The sequence below is a fragment of the Salmo salar genome, chromosome ssa13 (assembly GCF_905237065.1).
Source record: "Salmo salar chromosome ssa13, Ssal_v3.1, whole genome shotgun sequence".
Classification (NCBI taxonomy): Eukaryota; Metazoa; Chordata; class Actinopteri; order Salmoniformes; family Salmonidae; genus Salmo; species Salmo salar.
In genome coordinates this window covers 45,885,773-45,913,004 of record NC_059454.1, presented here as the reverse complement: position 1 = coordinate 45,913,004, position 27,232 = coordinate 45,885,773, and the positions used below count along the sequence as shown (strand labels likewise).

Below are 27,232 nucleotides of genomic sequence, written 5' to 3'. Positions count from 1 at the left end.
TACAAGAGTTGTGTGTAATGTTTTGTCAAGTCAAAGACAGGGTCACCAAAACCATAAAACCAGCTAAAATGATGCACTAACCTTTACAATCTCCATCAGATGACACTCCTAGGACATTATGTTAGACAATGCATGCATTTTTAGTTCTATCAAGTTCATATTTATATCCAAAAACAGTGTTTTACTATGGCATTGATGTTGAGGAAATCGTTTCCTCCAATAACCGGCAGTCAAGTCAGCGTCACAAATTAAATAATTAAAATTAGAAAACATTGGTAAAATATTATATTGTCATTTAAAGAATTATAGATTTACATCTCTTGAACGCAATCAACTTGCCAGATTTAAAAATAACCTTACTGGGAAATCACACTTTGCAATAATCTGAGCACTGCGCCCAGAAAATACGCGCTCGGATACAGACTAGACGTCATGTTGGGGAGATCTAAAATCGAAAATACTATGTAAATAATCCATTACCTTTGATTCTCTTCATCAGATGTCACTTCCAGGTATCACAGGTCCATAACGAATGTAGTTTTGTTCAAAAAAGCTCATCATTTATGTCCAAAAATCTCCGTCTTGTTAGCACATGATCTAAGCCAGCCGGACTTCTCGTCATGAACGAGGGGGAAAAATATATTTACGTTCGTTCAAACATGTCAAACGTTGTATAGCATAAATCATTAGGGCCTTTTTAACCAGAACATGAATAATATTCAAGGTGGACGAATGCATACTCTTTATAACGTATTGGAACGAGGGTACCCAACATGAACTCGCGCCAGGTGTCTAATGGGACATCATCGTTCCATGGCTCTTGTTCGGTCAGATCTCCCTCCAGAAGACTCAAAACACTTTGTAAAGGCTGGTGACATCTAGTGGAAGCAATAGGAAGTGCCAAAATATTCCTCAGCCCCTGTGTTTTTCAATGGGATAGGTTTAAAGTCAATACAACACATCAGGTATCCACTTCCTGTCAGAAAATGTCTCAGGGTTTTGCCTGCCAAATGAGTTCTGTTATACTCACAGACACCATTCAAACAGTTTTAGAAACTTTAGAGTGTTTTCTATCCATATATAATAAGTATATGCATATTCTAGTTACTGGGTAGGATTAGTAACCAGATTAAATCGGGTACATTTTTTTATCCAGACGTGCAAATGCTGCCCCCTAGCCCTAACAGGTTAACGACCGCTAGCAACTCCCTGTCCCCCACATCGTAGTTACGCTCCGCCGAACTGAGCTTCTTCGAAAAGAAAGCGCAGGGGCGGAGTTTCGATGGCATACCCGAGCGCTGTGATAGCACGGCACCCACCCCAGCCTCGGATGCGTCCACCTCCACTACGAACGCTAAAGACGGGTCCGGGTGCGCCAACACGGGTGCGTCGGTGAACAGCGCCTTCAACCTCTTGAAGGCTCCGTCCGCCTCCGTCGACCATCGCAAACGCACCGGCCCCCCCTTCAGCAGTGAGGTAATGGGAGCCGCTACCTGGCCAAAACCCCGGATAAACCTCCGGTAGTAATTGGCAAAGCCTAAGAACCGCTGCACCTCCTTCACCGTGGTTGGAGTCGGCCAATTACGCACGGCCTTAACGCGGTCACACTCCATCACCACCCCCGTGGTGGAAATGCGATAACCCAGAAAGGAGACGGCTCGTTTGGAAAACTCACACTTCTCAGCCTTAACGTATAGGTCATGCTCCAGCAGTCGACCAAGCACCTTGCGCACCAGAGACACATGCGCGGAGCGGGTGGCGGAATATATCAGAATGTCATCGATATAGACAATCACGCCCTGCCCGTGCAGGTTCCTGAGAATCTCGTCAACAAAGGATTGAAAGACGGCTGGAGCATTTTTCAACCCATACGGCATGACGAGGTACCCATAATGGCCTGATGTGGTACTAAAGGCGGTTTTCCACTCGTCTCCCTTCTTGATCCGCACCAGATTATACGCGCTCCTGAGATCCAATTTTGTGAAGAACTGTGCTCCGTGAAATGATTCCACCGCCGTAGCGATGAGAGGTAGTGGGTAACTAAATCCCACCGTGATAGCGTTTAGACCTCGGTAATCAATGCACGGACGCAGACCTCCCTCCTTTTTCTTCACAAAAAAGAAACTCGAGGAAGCGGGTGAGATGGAGGGCCGAATGTACCCCTGTCCCAGGGATTCCGTGACATATGTCTCCATAGCCGCCGTCTCCTCCTGTGACAAGGGGTACACGTGACTCCTGGGAAGCGCAGCGTTTACCTGGAGATCTATCGCACAATCCCCCTGTCGATGAGGTGGTAATTTAGTCGCCCTCTTTTTACAAAAAGCGATCGCCAAATCGGCGTATTCGGGGGGAATGCGCACGGTGGACACCTGTTCTGGACTCTCCACCGACGTGGCACCTATGGAAACTCCTAGACACCTCCCTGAACACTCCTCTGACCACCCCTGGAGAACCCCCTGTTTCCACGAAATACGGGGATTGTGACCAGCCAGCCAGGGGACCCCCAGCACCACCGGAAACGCAGGCGAATCAATAAGGAAAAAAATAATGCGTTCCAGATGATTCCCCTGCGTTACCATGTCCAGTGGCACCGTAGACTCCCTGACTAGCCCTGACCCTAATGGTCGGCTATCTAGGGAGTGCACGGGGAAGGGGGAATCTAACGGCACCCGCGGAATGCCCAGCTTGATGGCAAGTCCACGGTCCATAAAATTCCCAGCTGCGCCTGAATCGACTAGCGCCCTATGCTGGGAAGAGGGTAAAAATTAGGTAAAAAAAAACGGTAAAAACACGTGACCAACAGGGGGTTCTGGGTAAATCTGGTGCTGACTCACCTGAGGTGACCGAGAAGTGTTCTGCCTGCCATCTCGACTCCCAGACTGGCTCCTCCAGCACCGGTCGGCCGTGTGTCCTCTCCGACCACAGCTGGTGCAGGAGGAGCCACCTCCTCCGGTGCCCCATGGCACGGCCCCTCCCACCTCCATAGGGGTAGGAGGGGGGGTGCACGGGGGTGGAACGGGCAGGACCCTCTCCGAACGCCCGCGGGCAGCCAGCAAATTGTCCAGACGTATGGACATATCAATCAGCTCGTCCAGGGACAGAGCTGTGTCCCGACAGGCCAGCTCCCTGCAGACGTCCGCCCGGAGACTGCAGCGGTAGTGGACTATGAGGGCCCTGTCGTTCCACCCCGCCCCAGCAGCCAAGGTCCTGAACTCCAGCGCGAAGTCCTGCGCACTCCTCGTCTCCTGCCTGAGGTGGAACAGCCGTTCACCCGCCGCTCTTCCTTCCGGAGGGTGGTCGAACACGGCCCGAAAGCGGCGGGTGAACTCTGGGTAGTGGTCCCTCGCCGAGTCTGGACCGTTCCAGACCGCATTAGCCCACTCCAGAGCTCGGCCCGTCAGGCAGGAAACGAGGGCACTCACGCTCTCCTCCCCCGTGGGAGCAGGTCTGACGGTGGCCAGGTACAGCTCAAGCTGGAGCAAAAACCCCTGGCACCCAGCCGCCGCCCCATCGTACTCCCTCGGGAGCGCCAAACGAAGCGCACCAGAGCCAGACGTCATGGGAGGCGCAGATGGCTGTATCGGGGGAGGTGGAGGTGGAGAGAGGATACCACTTCTCTCCCATCGGTCCATCCTCTCCATCATCTGGTCCATGGCCGATCCAATGCGATGTAGGACTGTCGTGTGGTGGAGCACGCGTTCCTCCATCGAGGGCAGAGGAGTGCTCGCTGCTTCCGCTGATTCCATACCTTTATGGTGGTGCGGGATTCTGTAACGGCGTTGGTAGTCGTGATTAGGAATGAGGCGCAGGAAGCAACGAGCACAGGGAGTGTTGTTCTTTTAATAACACTTTGAGAAAGAAAATCAAAGATCCCAAACACAGGGGAATAAATAAAGTATGACAACGCCAAGCCGAACATGAACAAGACAGTCTGACACAACAATTAATCCTGCACGAAAAGGAGCGGGCCAGCTAACCTAAATAGCCCTTCTAATGGCTAATTTACCACAGGTGTGAAAAATTAAAAAAAGGGAAAAGCAAAGGGAATCGGTGGCAGCTAATAGGCCGGTGACGACGACCGCCGAGCGCCACCCGAGCAGGAGGGGGCGCCACCGTCGGTGGGAATCGTGACACTATATCACTGGCTGTTGAATAGTGTGGGACGGCCACATCCCACCTAGGCCAGAGAATGAAACAATGCCACTTTAAATAATGCCACTTTAATAATGTTTACAGATCTTACATTACTCATCTCATACCTTGCCTATGCCGCTCGGCCATCGCTCATCCATATATTTATATGTACATATTCTCATTCACCCCTTTAGATTTGTGTGTATTAAGGTAGTTGTTAAGGAATTGTTAGATTACTTGTTGGATATTACTGCATGGTCGGAACTAGAAGCACAAGCATTTTGCTACACTCACATTAACATCTGCTAACCATGTGTATGTGACCATTAAAATGTGATTTGATTTGATTTGATTGAAATAGCAGACCAATCAGCCTGTTTCATTTGACCAGATATAATGCTAGTACAGTAAACAAATTGACAACAGACTTTCATGATTGGCTGAGAGATATTGATACTAAAAATATTGTGGGGGCTGTTTTGTTGACTTCAATGCAGCTTTTGACATTATCGATCATAGTCTGCTGTTGGAAAGTATTCAGACCCCTTGACTTTTTCCACATTTTGTTACGTTTTTTCCCTCATCAATCTACACATAATACCCTATAATGACAAAGCAAAAACAGGTTTGTAGACATTTTTGCAAATGTATTAAAAATAAAAAACGTAAATATTGCATTTGCATAAGTATTCAAGCCCTTTACTCAGTACTTTGTTGAAGCACCTTTTGCAGTGATCACAGCCTCAAGTCTTCTTGGTTATGACGCTACAAGCTTGGCACACCTGTATTTCGGGAGTTTCTCACATCCTTCTCCGCAGATCCTCTCAAGCTCTGTCAGGTTGGATGGGGAGCGTCGATGCACAGCTATTTTCAGGTTTCTCCAGAGATGTTCGATCGGGTTCAAGTCCAGGCTCTGACTAGGCCACTCAAGGACATTCAGAGACTTGTCCCAAAGCCACTACTGCGTTGTCTTAGCTGTGTGCTTAGGGTCATTGTCCTGTTGGAAGGTGAACCTTCGCCCCAGTCTGAGGTCCTGAGCGATCTTGAGCAGGTTTTCATCAAGGATCTCTCTGTACTTTGTTTCGTTCATCTTTCCCTTGATCCTGACTAGTCACACAGTCCCTGCCGCTGAAAAACATCCCCACAGCATGATGCTGCCACCACCATTCTTTACCGTAGGGATGGTGCCAGGTTTCCTCCAGACATGACTCTTGGCAATCAGGCCAAAGAGTTCAATCTTGGTTTCATCAGACCAGAGAATTTCCTTTAGGTGTCTTTTGACAAACTCCAAGTGGGCTGTCATGTGACATTTACTTAGGAGTTGCTTCCGTCTGGCCACTTTACCATAAAGGCGTGATTGGTGGAGTGCTGCAGTGATGGTTGTCCTTCTAGAAGTTTCTCCCATCTCCACAGAGGAACTCTAGAGCTCTGTCAGTGACCATCGGGTTCTTGGTCACCTCCCTGACCAAGGCGCTTCTCGACCCTATAGCTCAGTTTGGCTGGGCGGACAAATGATGTCCAATCAATTCAATTTACCACAGGTGGACTCCAATCAAGTTTTAGAAACATCAAGGATGATCAATGGAAACAGGACGTACCTGATCTCAATTGTGTGTCTTATAGCAAAGGGTCTGAATACTAATGTAAATAAGGTATTTCTGTGTTTTTGCTAACATTTCTAAAAAACTATTTTTGCTTTGTCATTATATGGTATTGTGTGTAGACTGATGTGGAGAAAAATAATTTGATCCATTTTAGAATAAGGATGTGACGTATCAAAACGTGGAAAAAGTCATAGGGTCTGAATGCTTTCTGAATGCACTGTGTTATGGCTTTACATCCCTTGCTATATAGTGGATAAAGAGTTACAGGACCTGTCTAACAGAACACAGAGTGGGTTCTTTATTGGAAGCCTCTCCAACATAATCCAGGTAGAATCAGGAATTCCCATGCCAATGGTTTTGAGTAAAGCCAATGTGTCTATGTATGTGGATTACTCAACACTATACACTTCAGCTGCTACAGTGACTGAAATTACTGCAACACTTAACAATGAGCTGCAGTTAGATTCAGAATGGGTAGAAATGAATAAGAATGTCCTTAATATTTCAAAAACTGAAAGCCTTGTATATGGGATAAATCATTCACTAAACCCCAAACCTAAACTAAACCTCAACAAAATATTGTATTATACATTTAGTATTATAGATATGTAGTGGTGTAATATTGTGGTATTATACATTTAGTATTATAGTTATATAGTGGTGTAATATTGTGGTATGGTGGTATTATACAATTAGTATTATAGATATGTAGTGGTGTAATATTGTGGTATGGTGGTAATATACATTTAGTATTATAGATATGTAGTGGTGTAATATTGTGGTATAATGGTATTATACATTTAGTATTATAGATATGTAGTGGTGTAATATTGTGGTATGGTGGTATTATACATTTAGTATTATAGATATGTAGTGGTGCAATATTGTGGTATGGTGGTATTATACATTTAGTATTATAGATATGTAGTGGTGTAATATTGTTGTATGGATAGATATGTAGTGGTGTAATATTGTGGTATGGTGGTATTATACATTTAGTATTATAGATATGTAGTGGTGTAATATTGTGGTATGGTGGTATTATACAATTAGTATTATAGATATGTAGTGGTGTAATATTGTTGTATGGTGGTATTATACATTTAGTGTTAATGATATGTAGTGGTGTGGTATGGTGGTATTATACATTTAGTATTATAGATATGTAGTGGTGTAATATTGTTGTATGGTGGTATTATACATTTAGTATTATAGATATGTAGTGGTGTAATATTGTGGTATGGTGGTATTATACATTTAGTATTATAGATATGTAGTGGTGTAATATTGTGGTATGGTGGTATTATACATTTAGTATTATAGATATGTAGTGGTGTAATATTGTTTTATGGTGGTATTATACATTTAGTATTATAGATATGTAGAGATGTTATATTGTTGTATGGTGGTATTATACATTTTGTATTGTAGATATGTAGTGGTGTAATGTTACATGATGTACTGTTTTATCTTTTGTTTTATGTGTGATGTAAGTGCCTTAATGTGTTTGAACCCCAGGAAGATTAGCTGATGGGGATCCCTAATTAAAAATATAAGCGTCCTCCCTAGTCTTAACTTCTCTAGGGCCAGTGGGACGATTTCGTCCCACCTACGTAACAGCCAGTGGAATCCCGTGGCGCGTTATTCAAATACCTTAGAAATGCTATTACTTCAATTTCTCAAACATATGACTATTTTACACCATTTTAAAGACAAGACTCTCGTTAATCTAACCACACTGTCCGATTTCAAAAAGGCTTTACAACGAAAGCAAAACATTAGATTATGTCAGCAGAGTACCCAGCCAGAAATAATCAGACACCCATTTTTCAAGCTAGCATATAATGTCACATAAACCCAAACCACAGCTAAATGCAGCACTAACCTTTGATGATCTTCATCAGATGACAATCTTAGGACATTATGTTATACAATACATGCATGTTTTGTTCAATCAAGTTCATATTTATATCAAAAAACAGCTTTTTACATTAGCATGTTGTCACATCCTGACCAGCAGAGGGAGGTATGGTATCAGTTTTGGGTCAGGATGTGGCAGGTTTTTTGTATGTTAAGGGGTTTGTGTTGGTGATTAGACTCCCAATTGAAGGCAGGTGTGTTGAGTTGCCTTTGATTGGGAGTCTTATATAGTGGTGTGTGTTTTTCTTTGGGGTTGTGGGTAGTTGTTTGTGATCACTGCTTGTTTAGCATGTCACACTGTTGCCGTCGTGAGTATTGTTTTGTTTGGTTTTCCAGTGGATACTTTACTTGTTTTTTTCATCCATAAACATGAGTATCCACATTCCCGCTGCGCCTTGGTCCATTCCTAACGACGGTTGGTACAGAACTACCCACCACCAAACCAGGACCAAGCAGCGGAAGAGGAGGGAGCAGCGCCAGGAGGAACGTAAGGAATGGACCTGGCAGGACGAAAGACGATTCCGGGAGGACAAGTTAAGGGAGCTAAGGGAACCCGAGAGGCAGCCCCAATAATTTTTGGGGGGGGGCACAAGGGCTGTTTGGCGGGGCGAGATTGGAGCCCCAGGCCAGCTCCCCGTACCCTTGTAGGGCAGACTGGACAGGTCCTGTGCTTTGGAGTTGGGGCTGTGGTGAGGCCTGGGATTTTCAGGCCGGTAGGCACAGTACCAGCGCCCCGCATGTGCCAGAGCGAAGTAGGCATCGAGCCGGAAGGGGTGATGCCAACCCTGCGCTCAAGACCGCCAGTGCGCCTCTACGGTCCGGTGTTTCCCGCCATACGCACTAGCATGGAGGTGCGTGTCTCCAGGCTGGCACTTCCAGCCCCACGCATCAGGCGTCTAGTGCGTCAGCCTAGCCTCACCAGTCAAGAGTCACCAGAGCTGTCCGCCAGTCAAGAGTCACCAGAGCTGTCCGCCAGTCAAGAGTCGCCAGAGCTGCCCGCCAGTCTAGAGTCGCCAGAGCTGCCCGCCAGTCAAGAGTCACCAGAGCTGCCCGCCAGTCAAGAGTCACCAGAGCCGCCCGCCAGTCAAGAGTCACCAGAGCCGCCCGCCAGTCAAGAGTCGCCAGAGCCGCCCGCTAGTCAGGAGCCGCCAGAGCCGCCCGCTAGTCAGGAGCCGCCAGAGCCGCCCGCTAGTCAGGAGCCGCCAGAGTGGCCCGACTGCCCAGAGCTGCCAGAGTGGCCCGACTGCCCGGGTCTGCCAGAGTGGCCCGACTGCCCGGGTCTGCCAGAGTGGCCCTCCTGTCCTCCGGCCCAGCCCGAGTGGCCCGCCTGTCCTCCGGCCCAGCCCGAGTGGCCCGCCTGTCCCCCGGCCCAGCCCGAGTGGCCCGCCTGTCCCCCGGCCCAGCCCGAGTGGCCCGCCTGTCCTCCGGCCCAGCCCTAGTGGCCCTCCTGTCCTCCGGCCCAGCCGAGTGGCCCTCCGGTCCTCCGGCCCAGCCCGAGTGGCCCTCCTGTCCTCCGGTGTAGCACAGTGCCGTCGTTGACGGCAGCCACCCTCCCTTCCCTCCCTTATTGTTTAGGGGTTATTGTTTATTGGTTTTGTTGGGGTTACATTTTTTGGGGTATTTTCTGTTGTTAGGTGCATTCCGGGGTCTGCACCTTGAGGGGGGGTACTGTCACGTCCTGACCAGCAGAGGGAGGTATGGTATCAGTTTTGGGTCAGGATGTGGCAGGTTTTTTGTATGTTAAGGGGTTTGTTTTGGTGATTAGACTCCCAATTGAAGGCAGGTGTATTGAGTTGCCTTTGATTGGGAGTCTTATATAGTGGTGTGTGTTTTTCTTTGGGGTTGTGGGTAGTTGTTTGTGATCACTGCTTGTTTAGCATGTCACACTGTTGCCGTCGTGAGTATTGTTTTGTTTGGTTTTCCAGTGGATACTTTACTTGTTTTTTTCATCAATAAACATGAGTACCCACATTCCCGCTGCGCCTTGGTCCATTCCTAACGACGGTTGTTACACATGTGTTGTCAGAACTAGCATACCCCCCGCAAACTTCCGGTGAATTTACTAAATTACTCACGATAAACGTTCACAAAAAACATAACAATTATTTTAAGAATTATAGATACAGAACTCCTCTATGTACTCGCTATGTCCGATTTTAAAATAGCTTTTCGGTGAAAGCACATTTTGCAATATTCTAAGTAGATAGCCCGGCATCACAGGGCTAGCTATTTAGACACCCACCAAGTTTGGCCCTCACCAAAGTCAGATTTACTATAAGAAAAATGTTATTACCTTTGCTGTTCTTCGTCAGAATGCACTCCCAGGACTTCTACTTCAATAACAAATGTTGGTTAGGTTCAAAATAATCCATAGTTATATCCAAATAGCGGCGTTTTGTTCGTGCGTTCAAGACACTATCCGAAAGGGTAAAGAAGGGTGACGCGCCCGACGCGTTTCGTGACAAAAAAATTCTAAATATTCCATTACCGTACTTCGAAGCATGTCAACCGCTGTTTAAAATCAATTTTTATGCAATTTTTCTCGTAAAAAGCGATAATATTCCGACCCGGGAATCTGTGTTTTAGTACAAAGAGAGAGAAAATAAAAACATGGGGTCGCCTCGTGCACGCGCCTCAGTCTCATTGTCCTCTGATAGACCACTTACCAAAGGCGCTGCAGGTAGACCTAGGCAGAGCAGGTGTCTGCAGGTAGGCCTAGGCAGAGCAGGTGGCTGCAGGTAGGACCTAGACAGAGCAGGTAGCTGCAGGTAGGCCTAGGCAGAGGAGGTGGCTGCAGGTAGACCTAGGCAGAGCAGGTGTCTGTAGGTAGGCCTAGGCAGAGCAGGTGGCTGCAGGTAGGACCTAGACAGAGCAGGTGGCTGCAGGTAGGCCTAGACAGAGCAGGTGGCTGCAGGTAAGCCTAGGCAGAGCAGGTGGCTGCAGGTAGGCCTAGACAGAGGAAGTTTTTGTGGTTGCAGGTAGGCCTAGACAGAGGAAGTTTTTGTGGTTGCAGGTAGGCCTAGACAGAGGAAGTTTTTGTGGTTGCAGGTAAGCCTAGACAGAGGAAGTTTTTGTGGCTGCAGGTAGGCCTAGACAGAGGAAGTGTTTGTGGTTGCAGTCCTGTTCCACCCTTTATGTTAATGTCTTCGTATATGCAAATACACCCACACACCCACTGTCACAGTATCCACAGAAGGTGGCACCCCTCCCCGGTCGGGCGGTGCTCGGCGGTCGTCGTCGCCGGCCTACTAGCTGCCACCGATCTATGTTTCTGTGTCTTTTGGTTTTGTCTGTCTAGGTCCGCACCTGTTCCTTGTTTGTCATTAGTGGGGGGGGGGGGGTATTTAGTTTGTCCTTAGTGGGGGGGGTATGGTAGTTTGCGCTGCCTTTGCATTCTCAGCGTGCTTTTGGTCAGTCATTGTGTATTGCCGGGCTGCGCCCCGTGCGTTTTCATTTTTGGAGCAATTCTCCTTTTGGGTGTTGTGCGCACCCTGCGTTTTTGGATACCTTATTCAACGGTAGAATAAACTTCTGTGCTACCGGTCCTCAGTCTCCTGCTCTTGACTCTGCCCCTTTCCTGCTACCTAAGCTAGACGTGACACCCACACTGTACATATATGAGTGCAAAAAAAGGAAATTTGACAATAAATGGAAGACCTTAATTCCCACCAAAATCCCTGAACTCCATTATTTGTCTGTGCAAGTAAAATGTTTTATGTGCTATAATTCAGTCTCCACCTGACAGATTAAAAAATGTAAACAGGTTGGAGTATCTTCATCCATTGTCCAACTGTTGCATTTACTATAATTGTTTTTAAAATGTTACAATTTTAATGACCGTTGCAACATTTAGACCAACTCTCCTTTCTTTACCAATGTTCGCTTTATTTATCTTTCTCTCTGCCTGTCTTACCCCTCTACCTCCTCCTTTCTTTACCAATGTTCGCTTTATTTATCTTTCTCCCTGCCTGTCTTACCCCTCTACCTCTCTTCTCCTTTCTTTACCAATGTTCGCTTTATTTATCTTTCTCCCTGCCTCCCTTCTCCCTGCCTGTCTTACCCCTCTACCTCTCTTCTCCTTTCTTTACCAATGTTTGCTTTATTTATCTTTCTCCCTGCCTGTCTTACCCCTCTACCTCTCTTCTCCTTTCTTTACCAATGTTCGCTTTATTTATCTTTCTCTCTGCCTGTCTTACCCCTCTACCTCTCTTCTCCTTTCTTTACCAATGTTCGCTTTATTTATCTTTCTCCCTGCCTCCCTTCTCCCTGCCTGTCTTACCCCTCTACCTCTCTTCTCCTTTCTTTACCAACCAATGTTTGCTTCATTTATCTTTCTCTCTGCCTCCCAAGCTCACTCCTTCTCCCTTCCTTATTTGCCTTCTCTACCTGTACTCTCTCTCTCTCTGCCTCCCTTCTCCCTGCCTGTCTTACCCCTCTACCTCTCTTCTCCTTTCTCTCTCTTTCTGCTTCCCTCTCCTCCCCTGTTCTTTCTCTTTCTCTCTATACTTTTCCATTTCTCACTCTCTTTCTCTTTCAATTCAGTTAGATTCACTTTAATCTTTCATTACCAAAGCAAATACAGAAACATATGAAATCTAATCTTCCTCTCTGTCCCTGTCCCTGTCTCTCTCTCTCTCTGTCTCTCTCTCGCTCTCTGTCTCTTGCTCTCTCTCTCTCACTCTCTCTCTCTCTCTCTATCTCTCTCTCTCTCTCTCTCTCTCTCCCCCCCCCAGGTGTAAATACTGTGACCGCTCGTTCAGCATCTCCTCCAACCTCCAGCGGCACGTACGCAACATCCACAACAAGGAGAAGCCCTTCAAGTGTCCCCTGTGCAACCGCTGTTTCGGCCAGCAGACCAACTTGGACCGTCACCTAAAGAAGCATGAGCACGAGAACCTGCCCGGTGGGTCCCTGTTCACCTAATGAACCCCTCCCCCTAGATCAGCTGTGTTATACCATAAAATCTAAGTTTATCAGATATTTTCAAACATCTTATGTCCAAGGCCACCTGTTGTGTAGATTCAGCGATATATGTCATTATAACCTCAAATGAATGGAAAAGATAAGTGTAGTATAATTTCTAGATCTAAAAACATCTGACAAACATTGGTTTTGGAGTTGAATGTCCCTTTAACATACAGTACATGGTTGTTATTCACAGCCTCAAATAAAATAGCATTTACCTATTTTCTTTTACTGCTGATGAGCGTACTGCAATTGATAACATTGACTATATTGACTACATTAACATGTACATACAGTACATTAAGTTTGACTACAGGGCCTAGTGAAAGTTTACACACCCCTTGCAAAGTTGTCACATTTTACTTACTTTAAATAAAACATAAAAAGGGATTAAATTGGATACACAACCTGCTCCACATTTTCAAAGTGAAATTAATAAAATAAAAAAATAAAAAATGTCTTGATTGTGTATGTCTTCACACCACGGAAAACTTGGTGGAATCATTTTGGATGGTGGAATCATTAAATCATTTTGAATAAGATTCTACCAACTCTGCACAACTGTTAAGGCAACATTATATCCATTGTTTTTGTCAAAATTCCTCAAGCTCAGTAAATTTGGTTGGAATCATTGATGGACAGCATTATGTAAACCTTGTCTCTGATTTCAAGTAGATTTAACTCCGGATTTAAACGGGACGCCTCAGAAACACTCAAAACCTCTCGGAATGTGAGTGTCTTTGGCATTATATTTTTTATAATTGTTCCACTGAAATATAAAACTCTATGCCAGGGTTAGGTATTTAGAAGACATGCAGGTTTTCCTCTAACTTCTTACCTGGGCTTTGCTCCTTTCATATTTATTTTGATCCTGACAAACAAGCATACCCATAACATGATGCTGCCACCATATTACTTGAAAATACAGAAGGTTTCACTCTGTCATGTGATGTATTTGACCCAAACCTGACGTTTTTATGTTAAGTTAATTTATTTGCCATGTTGTCTTGCAGTATTACACAAGGGCCTTGTTGCAAACATAATGGATGATTTGAAATAGATTTTTCAACATAGACCTTTTTACTTTGTCATACCGGCCAGTAATGCGGAGTGAATGCAATGATGTGAAACTTCTGTATTTGCAAGTATTGTGGTGGCAGCATCATGTTATGGATAAGCTTGTCACCAGCAAGACTTGGGGAGTTTGCTAGGATCAAAACACATATGAAAGGTAGAAGAGCCCAGGTAAAAAGTTACAGGAAAACCTTCTGAAAAATGCTGACCGCAAGGCACTCCAGAGGGTGATACGTGCAGCCGAACGCACCATTGTGTGCACATTGTCTGGCCTCCAGGACACCTACAACACCAGGTATCTCAGGAAAGTCAAGAAGATCTTTAGGGACCTCAGCCACCCGAGCCATGGCCTGTGCTCCCTGGTTCTATCATTAAGACACGGGCAGTACAGGAGCATCATGGCTAAAACGAACAGATTGGCCAATACCTTCTACCCCCAGAACATCAGGCTGCTGTATAGCCACCACTAGTCACCTCCCCCTGTCCCCCTAATATTTGTTATTATTATTGTTTCATTCACACCTGCACTGTGGGAGCTCGGAGCTTAAGTATTTCACTGTACACTGCAACTACATCTGCGACTTTGCGCATGTAACTAAATAAACATCTAATCTAATCTGAATACCTAACCCTGGGATAGAGTTAAATTTTTCATCAGGGCAATTACATACATTTTATTGCCAAAGACACAGCAGAATGGCTGTCTAAGGGGTGTTGAGGTGTTGACTGGAACAAAAGGTCCAGTTTCAGTCCTGACTATAAAGTTTGAATATTGCTGTCCATCAGTGATTCCCAACCAAATTTACTCAGTTTAAGCAATTTTGACAAAAACAACGGAAATGCAAGTAACTGCTAAAATAATGAAAACACCAACATAAAATGTCTTAATAGGACGTTGGGCCATCACAAGCCGCCAGAACAGCTTCAATGCACCTTGACCTCTATTGGAGGGATGTGACACCATTCTTCCATGAGAAATTCCTTAATTTGGTGTTTTGTTGATGGTGGTGGAAAACACTGCCTTAGAATCTCCGATAAATGTTCAATTGGGTTGAGATCTGGTGACTGAGTTTGCCATGGCATATGGTTTACATAATTTCCATGCTCATCAAACCATTCAGTGACTGCTGGTGCCCTGTGAATGGAGGCATTGTCATCCACTCCCATCAGGATAGAAATGATTCACCATAGGTTGAAGGTGATCCCTCAGAATGGCTGTGTATTTATTGGTGTTTGCCTTGCCCTCTAAGGGGTTGAGTGGACCTAAACCATGACAGGAAAATGCAAACCGCACCATAACAGAGCTGCCAGAACCCTCATTTACTCAAGTGTTCCATTATTTTGGCAGTTACATGTACACTGCCTTCTGAAAATATTTATACCCTTTGACTTATTCCACATTTCTTTGTTTTACAGCCTGAATTCAAAATGGATTAAATAGATTGGTTTTCTCACTATACAATGTGGCTGCCATGTTTGCTAGCTAAGTAAGTGAAACTGAAAGTTTCTCCTTTATCTTGAAGAAAGGAATTTGTTCAAAACTGTTGAACTATTTTCTTTCTCTCTCTTTGTGTCAACTACTCACCACACTTTATACACTGCAGTGCTAGCTAGTCTCAGTTCATGCTGCAAGAGCTCTGATAGTTTGGAGGACCCCCCCCCCATGTTGTACTGAGGAGGACAGAAACTAGCTGTCCTCCGGCTACACGATGGTGCTACCCTACAGTGCTGTTGAGGCTACTGTAGACCTTCACTGCAAAAACAGTGTGTTTTAATCAATTATTTGGTGACAATATATTTACTTTAGTTTTAACTAAAATGTATCACTTATTACCTTATCACCCTTTTTTTCAAAGATGGCATAGCAGTCAGACATCCTTTGTCCTCCTCTTGTCGTGTCCCATGTATATATATATTTACATATTTTCTTAGCATATCTTTTTATATATTTTTTTTCTAAAAACTCAACCTCAAAACACTCTCCAACTTCCACCAGGTATTAACTTTGGCATGTGAAGACATACACAATCATGACAATGTTGTATATTTTTTCTTTCACTTGTGGATCAGATTGTGTTGATGTGTAGGAAAAGGAATCTAATGTAATCCCTTTTTAGGTTTTTTAAGGCAGCAAAATGTGACAACTGTGTAAGAAGTGAGTAGACTTTAACTAAACACGTTACGCATCTCATCGAGTGTAGTCCCCTATTCCTGCTATTGATTATAGCTTTATATGCTGTTACTAACGCTGGTGTGTGTGTGTGTGTGTGTGTGTGTGTGTGTGTGTGTGTGTGTGTGTGTGTGTGTGTGTGTGTGTGTGTGTGTGTGTGTGTGTGTGTGTGTGTGTCTGTTTGCATGTGTGTGTGTGTGTGTGTGGGTCTGTTTGCATGTGTGTGTGTGTGTGTGTGGGTCTGTTTGCATGTGTGTGTGTGTGTGTGTGTGTGTGTGTGTGTGTGTGTGTGTGTGTGTGTGTGTGTGTGCGTGCGTGCGTGCGTGCGTGCGTGCGTGCGTGTGTCTGTTTGCATGTTTGTGTGTGCGTGTTTGTGTGTGCCTTGCTTATAGTGAGTCAACACTCCGGGATCCTCTCCAACCTAGGAAACAACATTTCCTCTCCCGACTCCAATGCACTTTTAGATGAGAAAGAGGACTCTTACTTCTCAGAAATCCGCAACTTCATTTCCAACAGCGAGATGAACCAGGCATCCAGCTCCACAGACAAGAGGTAGGGGGAACACATGCATGCACGCACGCACACACACACACACACACACACACACACACACACACACACACACACACACACACACACACACACACACACACACACACACACACACACACACACACACACACACACACACACACACACACACACCCGTGTTAGCCGGTGGAGTTAAAGCCAAGGTATTAGCTCAGGGCGTCTTAAAAGTTACTCATCATTACATGAGTGTTGTTCACAGAATCACTGCCATTTACATACCATACTACACACATAAACACCCAAATATATTTAACTCACGTTTTTGATGTACATTTGGATTGGCTTCTAGGGAGTAGACTATACAGTTACTAGGGTGTCACTCTGCCCTCCTGACAGAACAAACTCTGCTCCCCTGTCAGATGTTGCTCAAACAGGCTTTAGGGGGAGTCCAGTACAGTACAGTAAGCACAGCACAGCCCCCAGTGCCCCTTTCTCTACTCTGCCTGTTCTCAACGACTCATTTCACCTCGACTGAAATAAACCGCCCAGGCTGTTCCACTATAACCAAGGCCAGGTTTACCAGAGCTTCTGGCCTGCTCTATATAATAAAGCATCACCAGCCTATAGTCCATGGCCCTGCAGTTTCAGGTAGCGCTAGAGGCTAGCAGGGTCATGTTCATTAATGCACACTGCAGCAAATGTTTTGCACCCGGAAATGAAAACAAGCGTTTCTTACTGGACGCGTTTCTCATAGTCCCTCCCTGTTTCAGTCCGTTTTATTCAGTGTGGTGTCTAATAAAGACGACCCAGGTTCCAAGGCAGTATCTTTGACAGATGTGTGGGGGGAAATATGCAAGCTGTCTTCTCCAATGAGCCCCAGGCAAACAAGTTGGATTCTTTAGATGTCAATTAGTGGTTCCTCCTTGATTTCGGCTAACCCGTCTTCATTCCAGTAACAGAGGGTTGCTTGTTTTTCTATTTCTCCCGCTCCTCTCTGTCTTTCTCCCCATCTCACTCTTTATCTTTGTCTCTGTCTTTTCTATTTCTCCCGCTCCTCTCTGTCTTTCTCCCCATCTCACTCTTTATCTTTGTCTCTGTCTTTTCTCTCTCTGTCTATATTTCTTTCTATCTCTTTCAATCTCTGTCTCTCTTTCTTTCATGTCTCCCTCCCTCCCTCCTCCCTGGTCAGTAGACAAGAGACATAAAAGCCAACAGAGCTCAAGGGTAATTGAGCCCCTCTGCCATCTGGGATCAATAGTGCAGAACCATCCAGAATATGCAAGCCTGGCATTTTAAAAATTGTAATTCAAAATAAGTGCTCTGCTTTCTGTCCGTCACAGACACACACACGCTCACATGCAGGCATGCACACACACGCGCGCGCACACACACATCACTCCCCCCCATTGAACACAGACACAGCTGTGTGTATGCCTATCTGTGCACTCATGCATCTCCTCTACTCAAAGTGTTTTTTTAACAAAGTCAAGTTGGTCTAGTCAGTTTTTTCACTCTATTGTGTTTCTCTCCTCTGGACACTGTCTAGCCTGTGAGGTAGGGTGATGGTTGAGATAGCTGGAGCTGTGTGTATGGGGCACAAAACAGTGTGTTTGAAGGAGGGGACTGGGACAGTGGACGAGATTGTAAGGGGCAGAGACAGTAGAAAAGTGTGAATGGGGGGCGGGTAGAGCTATACTGGGCGTTTCTTCGCTCTAAAGATGTGGGGTGGTGGCTGAGGCATTTATCTACTAGATAAAACTGATGGACCTACAGTGGTTACTCCTCTAAAGATGTGGGGTGGTGGCTGAGGCATTTATCTACAAGATAAAACTGATGGACCTACAGTGGTTCCTCCTCTAAAGTTGTGGGGTGGTGGCTGAGGGATTTATCTACTAGATAAAACTGATGGACCTACAGTGGTTCCTCCTCTAAAGATGTGGGGTGGTGGCTGAGGCATTTATCTACTAGATAAAACTGATGGACCTACAGTGGTTCGTTCTCTAAAGATGTGGGGTGGTGGCTGAGGCATTTCTCTACAAGATAAAACTGATGGACCTACAGTGGTTCGTCCTCTAAAGATGTGGGGTGGTGGCTGAGGCATTTATCTACTAGATAAAACTGAAGGACTTACAGTGGTTCCTCCTCTAAAGATGTGGGGTGGTGGCTGAGGCATTTATCTACAAGATAAAACAGTGGTTCTTCCTTTAAAAGTTGCAAGCTTACACCGCAGGAACCACGTCACGGTTTCATTGCTCCAGACTACCACAAGGGGGAGTTAGAGCACTCATCACTTTGTCACCAAAGCCCCTATACTTCCCACCACTGCGACCTGTATGCTCTCGTTGGCTGGCCCTCGCTTCATATTCGTCATCAAACCCACTGGCTCCAGGTCATCTATAAATCTTTGCTAGGTAAAGCCCCGCCTTATCTCAGCTCACTGGTCACCATAGCAGCACCCACCTGTAGCACGCGCTCCAGCAGGTATATTTCACTGGTCACCCCCAAAGCCAATTCCCCTTTGGCCGCCTTTCCTTCCAGGTCTCTGTTGGCAATGATGGGAACGAATTGCAAAAATCACTGAAGCTGGAGACTCATATCTCCCTCACGAACTTTAAGCACCAGCTGTCAGAGCAACTCACAGATCACTGCACCTGTACATAGCCCATCTGTAAATAGCCTATCCACCTACCTCATCCCCATACTGTTATTTTTTTTGCTCCTTTGCACCCCAGTATCTATACTTGCACATTCATTTTCTGCACATCTATCACTCCAGTGTTTAATTGCTAAATTGTAATTATTTCGCCGCTATGGCCTATTTATTGCCTTACCTCCCTTATCTTACCTCATTGGCACACACTGTATATAGACTTTCTCCTGTATTATTGACTGCATGTTTGTTTATTCCATGTGTAACTCTGTGTTGTTGTTTGTGTCACACTGCTTTGCTTTATCTTGGCCAGGTCGCAGTAAATGAGAACTTGTTCTCAACTAGCCTACCTGGTTAAATAAAGGTGAAATATATATATATATTTTTTTTTATGCATATGGGTCTCAAGGTTTTTATATGACCAATCATATAGAGTGGTTCCAATGACGAATTTGACGCGAGCCATCCGTCGCTGGTGACTTTCTCTAACAAAGATGGCTGACAAAACATTACGGGGGAAGCAGATGTAAGTAGTTATGTCATAACGTGTCAAGCTAAAAATTGACAATTGAGAGGAATATGTTAATGTAGAGACAAACGATTGTGCATATTTTTTGTCATAAAGTTAATTTACGAAAATCGCGATTTAGCAAGTTAACTGACTAGCTAACATTAGCCAGCTAGCTAGCTGGTGTTATGACATGAGTACAGTATGAAATTGTAATTTGTGTTGTTTAATGTTTTAGGGACTCCTGAGGAAACCCGCAAACCAGGATGTCGTCTTGAGAAACAGTGGATGTAAAGAATCTAGCTAGCTAAAGCATTTACTACAAATTGAATGTACAATTGAATCCTACAGACGAAGAACCATATATGTGACATTTTTCAAAAAAAAGAGATATACATGAAAAATCGTTATTGGACACCCTTTTTCTATAGTGAACCGGTTTCACAAGCTTTCCACGCGCTAATTAACAATATTTTTAAATTTAAAGATAGGCTCTCGTGGAATAACCGTTTATGTGCACCACTCAGAATGGACGGACAAGCGCACAACTTTTCTGTTGCTGATGAAAATCGCCGAAATGTGGGAAAGAAACGTAAAACTAAACTAAAAGAATGGAAAGACAGGCAAAGGAAGATCTTACGGGATGCGGGAAAACCCTATACAAAATCGAAAAAACTGGAAAAAGCTGTCCAAGAGGTATGTGGAAGAACCGTATATCAAACAATCTAGCTAGCTAGCTATTGAGTACAGTAACTAACATGTATGTTCTGGGTTGTCTAATTTGTAACTATAGAGAAAACATATTAGCTAAACTTCGTTGGCTACTAACTTATACATTATCGTTACAAATGTTATTGCTAGATTATAGAAGAAACATAGCTAGCTACTTTTTCTCCATCCACCGGATGATTCGACATGGCTACAGTAGCTAGCTAGTTATATGTAACGTTACACTGTATCCTGCAGGGAAGAGCGTGTTCCACTACGTGCAGAAAGGATTGTGGAAAGTTGACTGATGAGCGCAAGCTGCATCTGTTCAACACTTTCTACACTGTCCCATACGAGAAACAACAAGCGTTGATTCTCTCCGGCTTAGAACAGGTTAGAAATAGGACAAAACTCCTATTATTATAATAGCTATATTGAACACTTGCATAGTTTAACTTTGACAGTAATGATACGTACATTAACGTTAACTCTAAAAGTGCAGTGTTACACAATGGTGCAACACAAACTCATTCTGTGTATAGGTTGGGAGTGTGTGAAAGATGGAGGTCCTGATCAAGCAATACCCTGAATGTGCTACCGTATATTAAATTCTGAATTTATCATTGTCAATTTTTATTGCAGCATGAGGTGAAACGGAGACGTAAACCTGAGGATACAAAGGAGAACAAACGACGGAAACAAACCTTCAAATACCATGTACAGCAAGCAGGCCAGAGATTGAATGTGTGCAAGGTCACTTTCATGTCTGTGTTCCAGCTAACCAACAGCCGTCTTCAGGCAAGTGAAAATATGAATTAATGTCTATATGAATATCAATTACAAACATATTGTATTCTTTGTACTAGTTTTTTAGAACCTGCTAATTGAAATGTAATTGTTTTGGTCAGGTTGTTCAGGAAAAGTTAGGAGTTCAAGCTGAGGCAGGTGAGGTTGCAGGGTCTCCAGATCAGGCTACTGAGGCTAGGTCTCCTTTAGAAGATGGAAGAGGGAAGCATAGCAATAGGTAATGCGCTATGGATTCCAGCCTGGATTATTTCACTATAGCAGTGCTCTAAACAATCTTCTAAACATTAACATAGAGTATCGAATGGATGAATAGCGAATTCTGAAACAAAAATATAAAAATGTTTATTACTTTTAAACAAAATGATGGTAATCTAGCTGTCCAACTACAACCTGAGCATTGAGGACTGAGTGCCGATTACCTTCCCCCTCCCACTGGACGGCAACAACATCTTGTTGTCTCCTTACAGGCCACATCGGATACATGCTACAGTGAAAGAGGGCATCAAGGAGCACATTTTATCTTTCCCAAGAACCCAGAACCACTACTCTCGGATGAAGGGGGATGTACACAGAGAATACCTCAGCCCTGATCTGAATTTGTTGCGAATGTACCGACTCTACAAAGAGAAGAATACCACATCATCTGCAAAATACTGGGTTTATAGGGACATTTTCAAACAGCAGAGTCTCAATTTCGGCCAACCCAGGAGTGACACCTGTGGCAAATGTGACGCATTCTTCACTAAGATGTCAGCAGCAACATCTGAAGAGGAGAAGAGGAAGATTGCAGTTGAAAGTGAGTTGCACCATCGAAAAGCCGAAAAGGCCTACACACAGCTTCAAAGTGACACTGAGTGGGCTAAAGCCAATGCTGACTGCCATGTCATTTCTGTGGATCTACAGGGGGTGATGTACACCCCTAATCTGACCCACTCCAATGTCTACTACCAGCGGCAGCTGTCAAATTTTAACCTTTGCATCCAGGAACTTGGAAAAGAAGATCCTGCATACAGGGGATTGCACACTGAGGTTCCATTGAGGTAGCAAGCTGCATATTGAAGTGGGTGAAGACAAAATTCACGCCACTCCCCAAACCAGAGGTGCGCAAGTTGATCATCTTCAGTGACAGATGCTGTGGGCAGAATAACAACTGGCGGATGCTCAATCTGATGTCGATGCTCATCTCTATGGGTTACTTTACCCAAGTTGAGCAGAAGTTCATGGTCTCTGGTCATTCTTTTCTTCCTTGTGATCGATCTTTTGCCACCATTGAGAAGAGGCGCAAGGTGTCAGTCCTTCATACACCTGATGATGTTTCAAAGATGATACTTGAAGCACAACCAGCAAAACCATTCAAGGTGATGAGGATGCAATGTGAAGACTTCAGGCACCTTCCAGATTCTGTCCTCAAGCGACCAGCTGGACTACAGATCACCTCAGTGAGGTGGTTAAAAGTCACAGGTATTGGGAAAGGAATCGATCGCAAACATTGGCTCATTCTAAGATCCGATGACAGTATATCACAGGTATTGCACAGAGAATAGTTTACTAACATTCATCATCAACATGCAACATGTTGTTCTAACAATAAAATATCCTAGTGCTTGACTGTGAAAGTTGTTTATTGATGTCAGGAACTTAAAATGTTTCTGTTGTAATTTCAGTTGAGGATCCTTGGAATCTGTACGCCAGACAGAGCCACAGTCTATTTGAGGGATGGAAATCGTGGCTGATCTCCAAACCAAAACAAGGAGCTACACCTCAACCTCCCTATTTTGCAAGCCACTACCCTAGAGCATATGAGAGTCCTCTGCCCATCAAAAAAAACAAGTACCAAGATCTGATGACCATGCTCAACTACTTGCCAGCTGCTGCACGCTCTTTTTATAAATCACTGCAGAGTGAATAATTTTATGTTAAACCAAGCTACATAATTAACCGTTTTTTCTGTGAGTTTATGATCCCCTGAACCTGTATAGTATGTTGAATCTGAATACATTTCAGAAAACATGTCACCCCTATTGTAGGAATTTTCTATGTGAATCAATGTGTATGATTTCAACCAGCACAATATATTGAATTAATTTAATTTTAAGATGTTGTTCCTAGTGTAGAAAATGTTATGTACAATGTGTTCTGTTGAGAATGATTTTGTGTGTGATCATTTGAACCTTTTTTAAATCTGAATTAATTAAAAACAAACAAGTCATCACATACAGTATGTGAGTATTCATTTGATCTTGATTCCCTTTTGTTATTCATTACAATACACAGTACGTCTCTCTGTCACCACATTTAGCATCAACTCTAAGCAGTTAATACTTATTTACTGCTGTCACCTCAGTACAGGACATTTCTTGCCTTTAGCATGGGTTTAACGCAATTCAAAACTTAATTGCTGATCATAGTGTTAAACGCAAAGAGAATGGGTTTCTGAACGTTTTGTAATATTGACCTTAGGGACCTGCATATTGGCACATGACATTGATCCATATTTGATATGTAGAAGTTGTGCTTCTTTTGATTGAATTCTATTTTTGTAGTTATTCTATGGTATGTTCACATTGAGGGCTTCATTTTAAATGAGACTAAGATTTCATGACTCAACTTTTATGAAAAGTCATCAGTGCTAAAGTTGATAGACCACCTTTAAATGAACCTCCATACAAATGAATTAACTACATATTGCATTTAAGTTATTTACATGAAGGGCATCTGCACTTGAAAGTACTTAAAACATCATATCAGGTGTTAAAAAAAGGACATCTTACAAGTGTCATGCAAAATGTCACATATACTGTTCTTCCACAAACTGAAATCATCACTGGAGATATACTGTTCTTCCACATTCTAAAAATTAAAACGGCAATAAAAAAAGTATTTTTTGAAATAACAAAAAAAATATCAATTGTTGTTGGAAGATATGAGTATGGTGAATTATTTGTCAACCATAAAACACCTAATGTGGTACACACAATTAATAATATAAAAATAACTGATTATCTTAAAATGGAAAAATTGTCACATATATGGTTCTTCGTCTGTAGGATTCAATTGTGTAAGCTTGCCTTGCAATGCAGCTGAAGTAACATAGCTAGCTAACTATGTACTTGCTTATTGTGTAGTGGAGGATAAAAATAACTGTATGCTTATGGATGTGTAGCCAGCTACAGTATGTAGCCGATCTGTGTATGGACCCTAAAACGTTAGGTTCTGAACTAATATTCATACCAATCTATGAACCTCAGCTATCATAGTTGTTGTATCAACTTCAAGTCTGATTGGCATTAATGAAGCCTATGGATTGAGTAGAATATAATACCTTTATATACATGTACTGTAGTTATTACAACGCATGAGTTCCCCACATTGTAGCCTGTGCATTTAATATATTCACTGATCATGTACTCCTCCTTGGCAAATAAAGGTGTGGTTCAGGTATGAATCTCTGTGAGACATTCTTTTTCAGTCATATCCAATACCAGGTGTATCAAACTCCATTCTTTGAATGATGCGGTGTCTGCATGTATGTATTACAATTATACACTTCAACAGTGTTTACCACTCCTGCTCCTGGGACATCAATGATTACACATTGTAACTATGCAATAGATTAGCAATATGATTTAAGTAAAGGCTGATTTGTAATTCATATATACAGAATAAAAAACCTATGCATATCTAACTCCCTTCATCTGCATTAATCTGAGGACACAGGATAGTATTTCAATGAGATACTTAATTTCAACCAGTGGAGAATGTGAAACGCTTTATTGAAAGAAGTTCATTATCCAGGTGTTATAAATACATAATACATGCATTATAATTATGATAATTGTCATATTCTATTATAAATACAAGTTCAATCTGCACTTCAATGCAAATATGGTGTGCATTATAAAATTATGAAGACGAGGTGGGGAGAGGTAAGAACAGAGGCAGACAGCATATGATTAATGAATTACACTGCTACCCTAATATTCTCTCAGTTCATCTCAAATACAGTGTCTCTAGCGGTGTCTCCTAACCAGCCTTGGGTTCCCAGTTAGCCCAAACGTTATCTTAAGAGCGGGTGAGGTGGCGATGACGGAGCTGGCTTCCTCTCTCACATCAAAACATACTTGCAGACGAGAGACAGATGGATAGAGAGAGAGCATGATTAAGCCTTTTTTTATTTTTATTCTAACCCAGTCAGTCATCATAATCATCAGGAGGTGAAATGCAAAACTGACCTTCGATTAACTCGGGACTACTACATCTCGGTCTTTATTTCAATGTAAAGCATCTCACCTATGATTATGCTGTGCCCTCTGTGTCAGCCAATTCAGATGCGGGAGGGGTTCACCGACACAGCTGATATAACCTAGAGGATTTAGGGAGAAGGGGGAGAGGGATGGAGTGAAGGAGAGAGACTGTTATTGTGTGTGTGTGTGGTCTCACCTGGTGTCCACGCTAAGTGGCCAAAGAGTACTTTATGCTGAAAAACAGACTCATGAGGACAAACAATAGAAGATAATGTCATTATTAGACTTTTACATTACCAGATCACAAATTAATATCAAATCAAATCACATTTATTTATATAGCCCTTCTTACATCTCAAAGTGCTGTACAGAAACCCAGCCTAAATCCCCAAACAGCAAGCAATGCAGGTGTAAATACCACTTGAAGCTTGATGATGACTTGATCATTTGAATCAACTGTGTAGTGCTCAGGCAGAAACAAAACTGTGCACAGGTGTTTGGAGCTTTCCGATAGGCCACAGCTGGTGAGGTGTCAGGTTCGCCTCTGTACTAAAAGGGTGATTATTCCAACTCTCTGAAATGCTGCAGATCTGCCCGCAGACGAGGTAAGAACACATATCCCACACAGATGAGGTGGATAGAATTCGACAGGTCAAGGTATCCTTCTTCCTCCAAACTGTGCATGTGAGACATGTTCCATGTACAACAAGACAGGCAGAGAGGAAGAGAGAAAAAGAACAACCGTTTAATTACCTCTGGTTATGGACACTTGCGAGCAATATGGCTTCCACGGCCTGTTCCTCGGGCAGTGAACATCCGGTAATATCTACATTTTCGACCCCTTGATCAGCTCGCTCTCTGAAAGTAAAGAAAACAGCTTATTCTTTGTAAATATGAAAATAATAAATGAGATGACCGTTCCATCTAAAGTAGCAGATGTCATTTTCAGGATACGTCAATACAGCACAGAAAGCTTAACACCAGACTGGTATTGTGGTTGTTCATCAGGTGATGGGAAATATACAATATGTATAGTAAATAATATACTTGCCTGTTGTATCTTGAAAAAAAGCATTGCAATTAAAAGTGTAATGTTTAACCTATTAACCTGCTTCATTATTTATGTATTACCAGTTGAAGAACATCTCCCATTTCATACATCATTGAATATTTGTCTTGGAATAAGTAAGAATAAAAAAGTAAAAATTACTTCTTAGATTTCATGGAGACATTATACATCTTAGTACCTTATCAATATATGATTTGTATCATTGTGTACGAGACACAAGGGAGCAGGAACAGAGGATTTTTGCCAAGTAATGAAACGAAGCTGGTTCATTCTGGCAACGATACCTGCACATCTACACGCTGAAAAGACTCTTCTCCATTGTACACGATGGCCCTTTGCTCTGAGACTTCATTTGACCATTCTAAAGCTCACATGGGGCATCCTTGCCTTAATGGCCCTGACTTTCTGGTCTAACTCTTCATCTGACATATCAGAATAGCATTCCCTGACAGACATATTATGTTCTTTCATCCTTCTGTAAAAAAAGCTAACCGCTAACACTGTCATGAAATATGATTATATATCAACTATGAAACTAATACGACATGGCCTGCTTATGAGTTGCCATGAAAGAAAGTTAGATGAATTCAACTGAAAATGGCGAGAACAGGCATTCGTAGCTAAATGCTTTTGGTTAGCTTGAGAATAATAATTGCATGATTTATCATTCTATGGTATTTATGTAATATAGTTATGAACCGACACTGAATCGTAGGACCTAACTACTAGCTATGTAAAAGTTGGACAGAAGAACACCCAGTGCTGCTTACCTGAGATGCCATCATCACACAGTCCTTCTTCGTAGGTGTCCGCTATGACTTCCTTTGTGTCGGAAAGAAAGGCTGAGC

General features: G+C 43.4%; 1 protein-coding gene and 1 long non-coding RNA gene across 11 annotated transcripts in view; both read left to right on the top strand.

Annotated features, from left to right (window-relative positions):
* LOC106566953 (histone-lysine N-methyltransferase PRDM16) overlaps positions 1–27,232 on the top strand; it is a 421,112-nt gene that overhangs the window by 380,438 nt on the left and 13,442 nt on the right. For all 10 annotated transcript variants that reach the window (XM_045693333.1, XM_045693334.1, XM_045693331.1 and 7 more), the window contains exons 13-14: positions 12,392–12,561; positions 16,260–16,419. In XM_045693333.1, the coding sequence (XP_045549289.1) occupies positions 12,392–12,561; positions 16,260–16,419 (330 nt within the window). The remainder of the gene's footprint in view (positions 1–12,391; positions 12,562–16,259; positions 16,420–27,232) is intronic.
* On the top strand, positions 21,139–23,283 carry LOC106566955 (uncharacterized). The gene is made up of 3 exons (XR_001319979.2): positions 21,139–21,288; positions 21,539–22,597; positions 22,736–23,283. It is a non-coding gene; the product is annotated as an uncharacterized lncRNA (long non-coding RNA).